Consider the following 13,683-nt stretch of genomic DNA (forward strand, 5'->3'; position numbering starts at 1 on the left):
TTCATTGTAGAGTTTGAGCAAATGGCAGAAAGGTGAAACTGCTCGCACTCTCACCTTGCCTGATCACAATCACAATCACCCCACCCCCTCTATCTCTACATCTCTACTCATATTCTCCTTCTACAACCCCTCCTTATCCCTCCTCAAACTCCTTTTCCCGCCTCTTTCCTCCCCCTTAGTTTTCGGTGTATATAAGGCCCTTCCAAAATATTCGTCAGACTGGACTGCAGACTGGACTGCTGACCAGACTAGACTTGTGACAAACCGATGACCAAGCTGTGCCCATGCGTGATCATTTGCATGCACATGAATAAGACTCCTGATACTGCTGACTGACTGTTGATTGACCACGCTGTACCCATACTCTGTATGTGGAAATAAACTCCAGTCAACGCTGAAGCTCCAGTCTCCTGACTCTTCTTGTCGAATTTCTAACACCTTCAAGTTTTAATGTTTCATTTTACACCACAATTACCACAAGAAAAGCGGCAAACTTCCACTTCTCATACTGAAAACAGATACAACCACTGCAGTTCTGCTTGAGGAGTAAATGCTCTTTTACTCTTTGACAACATCTACATGACTCATTATTCCTTTGAAGTAAAACCTTTACATAAGCACTGCTAATAAGCACTGCACTTAAAAGGGAATAAATGTACAATGAAACGGTTAAGAAGTAAACAAAGTCATTCAGGGTGGTTTGGTGTGAGCTCTCTTTTAGGGAAACTTCAAGAATCGTTCACAGTGGTGGTGATAGGAACCAGACGTCTGAAGAGGATAATGTCTTTAAAAGTCACAGAAAGTTGCTACAGGAAATGGTTAAGAATATTACCCAATACCGGAGACAGTAGCTCGAGTGATTTTGCACACTAGAGATTCGTGTTCTAGACATCTAGACATCATAACCACAACTATAAAAAGAAATGTAAATTTCTCTACAATTATAACCATTTTACATCAAACCACTCTGAATGGCTGTTTTCATTTCAACAACTGAATTATGCTTAGAAATATATCTCTACTGTCAGAAGAAAATTTTGTATAACTGTCCCAAAAATAGGACAGAAGGAAAAAAATTACTCTTTTTAATTTAAGAATTACTCTTTACTCTTAAAGTAAGTCAATGAAACTTTTTTCCAAGTAATTTTGGGTTGTTTCTTTGGTTCATTCATCATTAAAATATATATATATTTTTTTTTTTTTCTTTTTTCCACTTTTGGAATAAAACTGTATCTCAAAAACGCTAACTTCACAGGAGACGGAAAAAAACGGCGTCACTCCTAATGTAAGTCAATGGAACCAGACATATTTCCAAGTCATTTTAGGCCGTTTCTTTTGATCCATTCTTCATAAAATTTACACACAATATAAAGGGCAACAGGTATCTTCAAATTATGTCAAAACCTGAACAACAAAAATCAAGATACAAGGTTTTGTTCTGATGGCAGCGATATGTAAAAGAACTTACTGAAGCTACAGTTGTGGTTTGTGTTCCAAAAATATAATATATTATATTATATTATAATATAATATATCTTGCATACTGGTGAGCTCAGCCTATTTCTTTCTGTCATTTTGCTGCTCCAGTGCAGTTTGGTCCCTAGAGAGAAAACTCCCAATGAGATCAGCTAGAGGACACAAATATAACTCTTTGGCATATGAAGGCCTGTAATTGTGGCTTGGCTGCTACAGACAGTGGCCCTTTGAAAAGCAGGTCCAAGTAGTGCAGTTTCAAACAATGTGTAAGCACTTCTCTTTATGTAGCTTCACCATATTAGTTCAGTGACTGCACTTGTATTTATACAAAAAATAGCAAAAATACACGCTGTCCCATTGTGTTAATTATATCAACAGCTGTTGTGGATACTACCACACACACATAGTAAGGAGAATCCTTTAGTTTTAGGGACGGTTGGCTTCAAATAGCCAGTGGTCCTCCATGTAATGTTTAGCTGCTGTCTTGGAATCATTTATTAAAGGGCCCATATCATAGACTTCTTCCTCTATTCGATTTTTTCTACCTGAGGTCTGCTTATGGCACTTGTGTGGGTTTATGTCCCAAATACAGTCATTATTTTGGACCATTTTCCAACCTCTGTTTTTGTTGCTGTGCCTTTAAGACTGATATACATAAATAAACTCTATTCTGATTGGCCTCATTTAAAACGCAGCCTGGGCCGAAACACTCCTTATAACTTCAGTGTGAATGGGCGGAGCTAAACTGCTCTAAACAAAGAAGTAGATATATGCAAATGACTTTGCTTTTGTGACCTCGCAAAAACAATGAAATTAAAATGGGCTGTTTTTGCAGCCTGCTATGTTTATATGGACGGCGTTTTTTTCATACTACATCAAACTTTTGCAAAAGTGATATGAATTCATTTTTTTCATGATACGGGCTCCTTAAATAACAAACAGAATGCAGTAAATCCTCTGCAGTCCAGATGTGCCCAACTTATACACACTCACACATACAGCAGTTCGGTCAACTGATATTCTCCAAGATAAAAGCAATGGAAAACACAAACACAGCATCAGATATTGCATAACACATACAGCGTGTCTTGTGCGTAGACATGAAAGAGAATGTAAACCTAAAAATATTGTCTGAATCAGGACTATATGACAGCAAATTATAATCCCTTAGTAGTCTTTCAGTAACCGACTCACCACCTTACAGCAACACAAAATTATAAAGTGTCTTTGTGTGTGTTTCATTTCTTCAAACGTTTCCCAGCATCAGAAAACAAAAACTACCCCACAACGATGAAAATCCATCACTTATTAGTAGGACTATCAGTAACTGCAGGGCAAGGCTGTCATTACAATCTGATGAAGACTGTAATCTGCCCTTGGTTTCATATCTGCTACAATAAACAAAAGTGCTTATTTGGACTCAAGAGTTTCCTGTGTTTATATCCTCGCATTTCATCTCGGAACACTCTCACTTGGGAAGATGACTTATGCCCCTTTCACATTACATAACCTGTACATGCCTGCACCCATAACACCTTCCACATCACAGGATCTCAAAAATAAAGCACAGAAGAACCACATTTGCTTAGGTAAACAGCCTTTTGGTGGATGGTTTTTTAAAAACCGGGTTCTTCTCCAGCATTTCCACAGGGAACTCGTTTTGGCACCTTATTGTTTAAGACTGCAGTGCTTTAGAATGACATTCGTATGATGTAACACTTCAGCACTGATATTTCAACTCCTGAAATACCCCAAATACTAACAACAAAGTTATTAAATTACAGTGACAATCACATAAAAACGTGAGGCATTAGCAGCTCTACAGCAGAGGGGCACTCTTCAAACACACACTGCATAACAGGGTAATGCTTCACGAGTATCATAAAAACAATTGCTATTAAATGTCTTCAGCACTACGCAAGTGAGTGTCCGTTAGGGGGTGTAAATCTGTGATCTCACAATGATTCGTTTACATTTCAATTCTTTCAAAACATCATTAAATCTCATATTTCCCCCTGATTGATTCCAATTAGGACAATTCAGAATGATTTAATAAATACACAAAAAATACAAATGTGCCCGGTGGAGCCATTTACACAATAGTATTTACAATATTTACTCTGTAGTAGACACTAGACTTAAAAACAATAAACCAAACTATGTGTGTTAAAAATAGCCTGAAGAGTTTCCCCAAAAATCGCTTACAATCTATTCTAAAATATCAATGCATTTCTACACCCCTAATGACCATTACGCAGGAGGGTCGATCAGCTCAGCAAAGTGAGCAGCAGTGGGAGCAAGCAGTACACCAACAGTGCCTGCAGTCTGTGTCCCCCTCCTTTCTGATATAGGGCATCCTGCAGCTCGCAGTTATCCCCCTGGTAGCTGCTAAAGCACTGGCACCTGAAGTCCTCCCTCATCCGCTGCAGCTCCTCAGTCCCCGGTTGCCCCGTCACTGTCAGGCCATTGCCCTGGGTCACCAGAGTGTGGCTTCGAGCGTCCAGGTGTAGATAGGTGTCAGTGTCTGGGTTCCTGCGCAGGCAGCGGCCGTGGGAATTGCACACATATTTACTGCACTGCTCTGCTGCTGTTGACACGTTGAGGAGGTAGTGGCCCAGCGACCCCCGCAGATACTGGTTCAGACTGAAACAGCTGGCCTAGAGAGAGAGAGAAATGCATTTTTTGTAATATTTTTTCATATGAATTTTCACTTTTTAAACTGTTTTTAGGATGCCACTGATCATAAAAAGCATGATACTCACATCAGGCCAAATATTTACAAGCCAAATGCTCCTAAACAAGGAGGGTGTCAACAAGAGGCAGATATGTTGTAGAGTTTGATGTTATGTTAAGTTCTGAGTGAGTTTAGAGTGTTGAGATGTACTTTAAATGGCATTTGGTCAAAATAAGGTAGGAATGGATTCCTTTAAACAAGTGTTGCAATTTTGCAACACAGGGTCTTCAAGACCCAAAATGTGTTGATTCTACAGAACTGTAAAGATGTGCTACATGGATTGATTCAGCTCAGAAAAATACAAGTTTTATTTCAAACCAAATATTGCAAAGTAGAATGGCCTTGTGCAAAATAGTGATCTTATTCAATAGTGCAACTGAGCTATAAATGATATAAAACCCCTCCCATAAAACCTTATGCAGCATATCCCAATTTTCAGTCCCCAAAACAGAAATATCAGCATCAACATCACAAAAATAGAAGTTACTGTGTACAATACAGTACCGGCAATAGAGAATACTGACACTGACACACCCTGTTGAGTGACATTTGCGTCCAGCAACATGTTGTGTGAGATTATTTCACGCTTAAGACAAGCAGTAGCAAAAGTGCTCATTGCAAAGTCTGTATTTCGAGATGTGGAATAGGCAGCAACAATTTTAGTACATCCAGTTTAATTCATCATTTAAAGATCAGCCCAATGACGTTTGTAGCTCTAAGCTAAAATACTGAAAAAGTGCAATCGTATAAATATGAGGGTTTATAGGTGCCTATAAACCTTAACTTTAACTTCAAATCAACCCTAATCCCAAAATTACTGATAACACTGTTATACTGATATCATCAGTTTTACAAGATAGTTTGATAACAATTTGAGCATTTGTAGATAATCTATAATCTATATCTATATTATACTGTTGCAAGCAAAAGTTTGAAACGCCCTTGTCAAATGGCATATTTTGTTGATTTTCTAATCAAAATAAGTGCATATCCTCTACAGCTAACATAAATATGCCATTTCCCTGCATTTTTTGTGCAGAACTGTATTATTTTGTGATGTTAAATTCAAATATTGTGCATTAAAACGTGCATGTGCGTATATATCTCACTGTTGTCAGAAGAAAACCTTGTATCTCCATTTTTGACATTTCAGATTTTGACATAATTTAAAAAAGCTTGTTGTCCTTTACATTGTGTGTAAATTTCCTTATGAATAAACTAAAAGAAATGACCAAGAATGATTCAGCAAACAGTCTGGTTCCACTGACTTACACTGAAAGGAATGTATGTTTTTCCATCTCCTGTAAAGTTACCATTTTGCAGATACAAGATTTTCTTCCGACAACAGCAATATATATATATATATATATATATATATATATATATATATATATATATATATATATATATATATATATATACACACACACATATATCCTCATGACAATTTCTACAGTAAATTCATCACAGGCATCTCAACATATGTCAGTACAGATTACAACAGGGCATGTATTATTAATTTTGCAGTTAGGTGAGTGTGAATTATTTGTGATTTGATGCAAATGCTTACATTGCTACTGGCATAACTGGCATCCCCCCAGAGTATGATGCCGGCAGCCCCCAGTGCCACGCTTTCTCCGATGGTGTAGACAAGTTCTGTCTGCAGAGAGAAACAAGTATTTAATGAGTGGTGCTCGGCAACCTTTCAACCAGCCACTGGAGTTTTTACCTGCTCTAACTGTATTCCGAAATTCCAAATTGGCTATTTTAGTTGGCGACAAGTTTGCATATCCGCTCTCATTTTAGTAAGGAAATAGCCAGAGGACTGGTATGATGGGGTGGTGGTGAAAAATGTGACCAGCACCCTTCCTGCATACACACACATATGCACAAACACTGACTGGAGCAGGAAAGGGCTGCTGATAGAGATAAGGGGTGAAGGTTAAGGTTAGGGTACAAGACAAAGTTTTATGGAAAATTGTCTTTAAGACCAAGTGGAAAATATGATGGTATAGCAAATTCACCCATACAGTCCCTGGCAATTTACGGTCAGCTATGCACAGAATATTACAGAATATTATAACCTTAAGGATAAGTCTTCATTTGACATGTGACAATGTGTAATGTCACATTTTGTTTCTGGAAAGAGGTGACAGAACAAAAGGAAGGCTGGACAAATGCCTGTGTTGACTTGACTGTATTGATTAAGCCAAATTCAAGTGAAATGACAACATGAGAAAAAGAAAGTTTTTATCCACATTTACCTGCTACTGAGTTTTATCATTATTATGTCCAGGTTTCTTCAGTACTAGAGGGACAAAACTGCAGAACTGAGTGCCTGATGTTCGTAATCTGACTTGGCACATCAGATAATTAGCAATTTCTTAACTTAACTGGAGGGTATGTGATATTGATATTACTTCAAGTTTTAGGATACACGATTTGTCACAATATTTCTTCTTTCTGAAATATGTTGGAACAGACAAAGTGGTTCCACGTATAAAAACACTATCAAAAACTATGAATACAATTATTTGAATTAAACGTTTCACATGCTATCCTGCACAAAATCCAATTAAACAGGAGAAATTATGCTCTATGTAATCAAACATGCAGTTGAGAAGTGTTGGCACATTGGCCAGAGTCAAAATTTCTCACAGTGGTGTTGATAAGAACCAGATGTCTGAAGCATTTAATGCCTCTAAAAGTGGCCTCACAATGTTTTTACACTAAATGGTTACAAACATGTTGTAGCCTCACGCCTCAGGCACTGTTGTACAATAGTTGTTGAGATCTTTTTACAATCCATTCATGCAAGGTGTTGAAAGGCAAAATATTCCCCAAAGGCTCACTGCTCATTTTGAATGAATGAATGAATGTAAACAAATAAATAGCCTATATTTGTGTTGTGCATATAGTGACCCCTGGTTACTATCACCACTAATGTAAAGAAATCCAAGTTAGTAGTTTCCTCAACAAGTGAACCATTTCACATCAGATCACTCCGACTGACTTTGTTCACAGCTCATTGATTGAATTACACAAAACGTTTGACATTCATTTTCAAAAATCCTCTTTGATAAGCCAATGCTATGAATAAAACTAGAGGATCCATCTCTCTGAGGTTTGGCTTGAGTCTATGACGCATCACAACTAGTTTAGAGGTCGAATACAAAAAGTCAAGCATTCCCCATCTTAGAAATCCAGTTTTGATCAAAGGATGTTGGCCTACTCGTGAACTGATAAGTGAAGTGATGCAGATAAAAATAAAATAAAAAAAGCAAAACCTGCTATATAAATCCAGCTACACTCATTGATCATCAGAGTATGTCAGTTACCTCCTCACCTCAGTAAGCAGCTCCAGCTCATTGGCATACGTGGGGCGGGTACAGACAAAAACCGGACGTGCCAGTCCCTCTCCCACTGATGCCAACCTCATGCCTTCCTTCACCCTGTTCCTCACAAACTGGCGAGCAAAGGGTGTTGAACGCAGCTCTGACCCTATGTAGATGGAAGGAAAGAGGGCTGTGCTTTCAGTCCACAGCCACTTCAGCTGGTCGTTCCGGGCCATCTCTGGGTCTGGACAGCGGCCTGTGTAGTACTCCAGGTTCTTGCGGTAATTGTTGTAACAGTCAGGAAACAGGTAGAAACCCCAGAGCTGGTTTGGCCGCAAGCTTTTGGCCAGCCGCAGAGTTTCCTGCATGAACCTACGGCCTGACATCTCAAACTCCTGCTGGGCCACTTTGATGACACGGCTTTGCTCCCAGATTGGATTCTTTTTGAACACAAGGACCTGTGACTGGTTCCTGTAGATGTTCTTGGCATCCAAGTTCCGTATCCAAAGAGGTTGCCAGTCCTCCCAGTCTATGACAGCAAGGCCCTGCGCGTTTCTGTCATGAATGTACTTTCCAATGCCTTCAGGCATCTTCTTGAGGTGATGCGTCAGGCTGGCAATTTGAGGCAGTCCACCGTTAACTGGAGTGCCTGATTCAAAATATGGGTATAGGCCCAGATGGTCTCTGTAGAAGATGGTGAGGTTCTGTCTGGTGTAACCCTCATTACGTGAAGCCACAATCTGGAACATATCCAGCTGGAGGCGAATGCCATGGTGGCGTCCACAGTCCTCTGTGGGGGCATTCCAGGCTAGGAGCAAAGGCTTATTAGGGTGCAGAGGACCTCTTGTGGACTTCAGATTTTGGGCAACGACAGCATAGTCCAAGACTAGTGGAACCAGCAGCCAGATTGTCCATTTAGACAGGAACCAGTTAGCCATAACTTTACTGTTGTGTTAACAGCAGCAGCTTTGCTTCTGTTAATGTCTGTTCAGAAAAAAGAAGGAAAATGTCTGCATTCTTGTGTAGAGTTCTACCAACACGATTGCTTCACTCTAGGACCACAAGCACTTCTATTTAAACGGGAAGGAAACACATAAATAATCATTCTGGACAAAATAAATGCAACAAATGAAGATACAATGAAAGAATTGCATCTTATTTAAATCATTTGGATCCAAGAAAAGTTATTTATCAACAGCACAGACCTTACAATGCTATCAGTTACTCTCAGAGCTCACAAAACACAAGGCACATGCCACGCTGTTAGAAAAGACGGTTCTTCAAAGTTCTTTAGTAAAGGGAATGGTTCTATCGAGAAACATGAGTTCTATATAGAACCTTTTCATGCTTGGCTCCCTGCCTGGTGTAAAGGTTCTTCGGAATGACTGAGAATGTGTTGTACGTGGTTCTATATAACACCAAAAGTGGTTCTGCTATTCTTACGATGACAAGCTTGTAACAGTGAAAGAGCCCTTTTGGTGCCATGTAGAAGCATTTTCTATCCAGAACCATATAAAACACATTCTCCATCAATATGAAGAACAATTTCACCACGCAAAGAACCATTTAAGCATTCTATACAGACCTCATGGCTCTAAACAGAGCCACTGCTGAAACACACTTCACTAAAGAACCCTTGAAGATCCATCTGTAGTGCTGTAGGAGCCTCAAAGGAAACAGGGCTGATTGACAATGACAGATTCTGAACAACCACCAGCCCTTAAAGCTAAATTCAGACTTAAACACGAGGCGAGACTTCTTAACGCAAAAAAACTCAAAATAAGAAAGAAAAGTAAGGAAGGAGTTTAGAAAGAAACACCATTTACTTACCACTGACATTAGAAACGGAGAACATGCCCGAAGAAATAATGGCCCCCCGGTTTCTGAGGGTTAGAAGCGGACGCTGCTCTGTTACCTCAGGCACTCACTCACACAGGCAGCATACTTACATACTGAAAACACAGTGTTTTACAATGAAATGAAAAAGAAAACTACAAATCCCTCTTCCGCATCTTCTCTCTCTTGAAAAAAGTACTTAAAAGCAACTTTTGCAGTCGTCGTAACGTTCAGACAGAGCTCCTTCATTGATAGAGGGGATGGGCGGGGCTAGAGGACAACTATATTTATAGAGGTCCGTTAGTGGGCGGGGACTTCAAATAATGGGCGTGACCAAGCAACCACTGTATTCGCTGAGGGGCGGGGCTTTCACTACTGTCTTGTGATGTAGAATCCAGAGGAGGAAAACACGTGGAAAGTCTTCTTCACCGTCACCTTTGATTCCTCCAGATGTGGTCTGTCCACTGGATGTACACACAGCGAAAGTAAATAAATTAATTAAAATTATGGGAAGATGACGTCAGCATGATTGACGTCCTGAATGATGAACAGAAATACAGGCGATTCCATAATGAGCGAGAAAGATGTTAAACACCGGCAGTTAAATGAATGGAAGTTAAACACGAACTTGCCTGTATTTGAAACTTGGTGATTGAATCTTAGGCAAGCACGTAACTAAATAACAATAAATAAATAATTTAATTTGAGAACTTTTTAGTGTTGTAGCTTTTGGTGATGTGGTGATTCAATCTACAGTGGAGTTTAAGTGAATTTTAATAAAATAAAATTAAATTAAGTTAAAATGACAAATATAAACATTTTATTATATACAGTATCTCATAAAAGTGAATACACCCCTCACATCTCTGCAAATATTTTATTATATCTTTTCATTGGACGACACTACAGAAATGAAACTCTGATATAACGTAAAGTAGTCAGTGTGCAGCTTGTACAGCAGTATAGATTTACTGTCCTCTCAAAAGAACTCAACACACAGACATTAATGTCTAAATCGCTGGCAACGCAAGTGAGTCTGGGAGGATACACCCTGGACAGGTCGCCGGTCCATCACAGGGCCATATATAAACACATGTATGCAAATTTATATTAAAATTTCTGAATATATACATATATTCATATTTTATATTTTATGTATACACTTTATATATCGCTGCTGTTGGAAAAGTGGAATGTGGAAATGGAAAATCTCCAAGAGGTTTTCCCGCAATATATTTTATTCTATTCTTACAGATTTCAGAATTCCAAAAGCTGGGCAATAACCATTTATTTGATCACAAAAATGCCAATATTAGCATAAATACAAATGATATTAGTACACTAAGTGTGATCACCTCTCACTATGGCTGCCCAGCATCATTTGTGGTTATCCAACACCTACGGTCTATCTCTTTCTTGCTTAGCCAGTTAACTTTAGGTTTACTTTATTTTTCTCATTATGGCTTTTCTGTCTCAGGATGGTGGATCAATCACTTTTCATCATAGCAACGTATGCTGTATGCTGAATCTGCTCCAGGGAAGGTTAAGTTTGGGATTTCAGATCATAAACAGTTATTGGACCAGTCAACTACTGACCAATCAGGGATTGATGGAGGTGGATCTGTCTGTTTTTTTTTCTTCATGATGTTTTCTGCATCAATAACATGAATAATATCACCGTGTGTTCTGGGTGAATAATCCACCCCTCTCTGTGCCCTCCTTCACTTCTGTGGCAAGAGGCCACTTGTGCCATGCAGGTGTGATGCACATCAGAGAGGCGAGGGCAAGTTAAAAAAGAGAAACAGGACTTTTATCAGATGAAGCAACCATAGTACATAATTATTAACAACAATTATTAATAACATTATTATTGTTATTATTATTATTATTATTATTATGTTATAATGTTACAGTGTGATGGCTGGGAGCTTTCAGGAGACATCTGGAACCAAACTTTGTTCTTCAAACCTACTCACAAGATGTCAGCACTATAATCAATGAGAAAGATGTTGAACATTGACAATGAAGTTAAAAATGAACATCCTTGTATTTCAAACTTGGTGATTAAATCTAAGGTAAAACATAATTAAATGACACTAAATGAATAATTACAGCATTTAAAAGTTATTTGGTATTATACACTCACCGGACACTTTATTAGGTTAACACAAACAGCTAATCTGCCAATCACATGACCGCAACTCAATGCATTTAGGCATGTAGAGGTGGTCAAGACAACTTGCTGAAGTGCAGACCGAGCATCAGAACGGGGAAGAAAGGGGATTTAAGTGACTTTGAACGTGACGTGGTTGTTGGTGCCAGACGGGCTGGTCTGAGTATTTAAGAATGAATTAAGTGGCTGGTGAGTGTGTATATATATATATATATATATATATATATATATACACACACACACATTGAAGTCAGAATCATTAGCCTACTGCGTTTGCACACTGTGGAATTAGACCTCCACATTTAACCCATCCGTGCAGTGAAACACTCACATACATATACTAGTGAACACACACACTAGGGGCCAGTGAGCACACTTGACCGGAGCAGTGGGCAGCCCTAGCCACGGCACTCGGGGAGCAATTGGGGGTTAGGTGTCTTGCTCAAGGGCACTTCAGTCATGGACCGTCAGCTGAGGGGATCGAACCAGCAACCTTCTGGTCACAGGGCTGGTTCCCTAACCTCCAGTCCACGATAGCTCAGGGTTCTCTTCATTCATGCACAAATCTTTCACCTTTTACTAAACATTTCTTTGGAAGAGAACGTTGATGAGTTCTTATGTATATAAGAACTTCTTGCGTGTGTGTGTGTGTGCGTGTGTATATATATATATATATATATATATATATATATATATATTTTTTTTTTTTTTTTTTTGTAAACACATATGTTTTGCATGGTTCTGTATAGATGCTTTTTGAAAAGAGTTCTATATAGGACAAAAAGGGTTCTTCTGTTGTTACAATGTCAAGCCTGTAACAACAGAGGAGCCTTTTCTGGAGCTATATAGAACCCTTTTCAAGAAGTTTCTATACAGAACCATACAAAACACATTCTCCATCAATCTGAAGAACCATTTAACAATGCAAAAAGCCCCTTAATCATGTAAAGGGTTGTTTGAGTGTTCATGGTTCTATATAGAACCATTTTCTCTAATAAAGAACCCTTGAAGAACCATCTCTTTTTAACATGTACTTTAAAATTCTTGTTACTGATTACTGTATTTATTCCCATTTGCATTTATTCTAATGCTGTAGTGTTTCTACAGTGAAACAAACTCGAATGAGGGCATGTTCATTGTGGGAAGATCCGCTGTCCTGTATGAGAGGATGTGTGGAAGTCAAGAGCCTCAAGGGAGCACACGACAGGTAGGATATTAGGTCATTGTTGGCCTGCGCTGTTCCTGCAGCTAACTGTGTTCCTGGCCAAGAGTGACCTGCCCAGATCCTGTTCCGCCATTTCTCCTCGTTTCTGCTGACTCACCTAGCGCTTCTGTATGTGGCCTATGTGTGTGTGTGTGTGTGTGTGTGTGTGTGTGTGTGTGTGAGAGAGAGAGAGAGAGAGAGAGAGAGAGAGAGAAAGCTTCCTTCCTCCTGACACTTCCCACTCACCCTGGAAAAGCCTTTACATCAGGGCTGCTCCTGAGCCCGCCAGGCCAGGAAACTGTAACAAAGTGAGGGGAACTGAACTCACACACGCCCTCGGCTACTCACACCCCAGGAAGGCGAACCCACCCGTCCTAACACAATAGGAGAGGACAGAGACATGAGCTGCCGCTCATTTATTCTCTCTGTTTGTTTTCGTAGAAAGACACTCGGCAAAATGCTCAGTGCCAGAGCAGCGTCATCTGTATGTCACTGTCAGGGAAGATACGTCTTTTGGTGTTAGGAGGTTTACGGTTAGACGCAGACTCTCCTGGTCAGTGTTTCAATATAGAGGTCACACAATACAGGCTAAATTGAATTTCACTTGTTTTTATCGTTCTATTAAAAAACAGTTTGTTCCGACTGCACAATCTGATTGATTGATGAGCATTCAGATGGTGCACAGCACAATGATGTAGTTATTGCTGTGTTTTCTTGCTATTCTTTGACAACAACTTTACCATTCCTCTGATTATCAGCTGCTAAGTAACCATGTGTTGTATGGTGCAGATAACTATTATCTACTTAACAGTTTCTACTTAAGCACATACACAAACACACTTTATCTAAGCCGCTTTTCCATCTGAGTCACTCTTGGCTTGTGCTGGAGCCACCCAGCGGTCTTTGGTCGGAAGGCAAGAAACAC

At 39.4% G+C, this 13,683-nt stretch overlaps 1 protein-coding gene across 2 annotated transcripts; it reads right to left on the reverse strand.

The window, feature by feature from the left end:
* Positions 1-536: 536 nt before the first annotated feature.
* On the reverse strand, positions 537-9,626 carry hyal2a (hyaluronidase 2a). Of its 2 annotated transcripts, none has more exons than XM_017708406.2 (4): positions 9,376-9,626; positions 7,557-8,529; positions 5,781-5,870; positions 537-4,133 (listed from the first exon to the last, which is right to left on the reverse strand). In XM_017708406.2, the coding sequence occupies exons 2-4, from the start codon at positions 8,481-8,483 to the stop codon at positions 3,744-3,746; spliced, it is 1,407 nt and encodes a 468-aa protein (XP_017563895.2). In that variant the 5' UTR covers positions 8,484-8,529; positions 9,376-9,626; the 3' UTR covers positions 537-3,743. The 2 variants fall into 2 exon arrangements, with proteins under 2 accessions (XP_017563895.2, XP_017563896.2); XM_017708407.2 differs by having other exon boundaries at positions 7,557-8,615.
* Between the last annotated feature and the right edge of the window lie 4,057 nt (positions 9,627-13,683).

The sequence above is a fragment of the Pygocentrus nattereri genome, chromosome 26 (genome assembly GCF_015220715.1).
Source record: "Pygocentrus nattereri isolate fPygNat1 chromosome 26, fPygNat1.pri, whole genome shotgun sequence".
NCBI classification, from domain to species: Eukaryota; Metazoa; Chordata; class Actinopteri; order Characiformes; family Serrasalmidae; genus Pygocentrus; species Pygocentrus nattereri.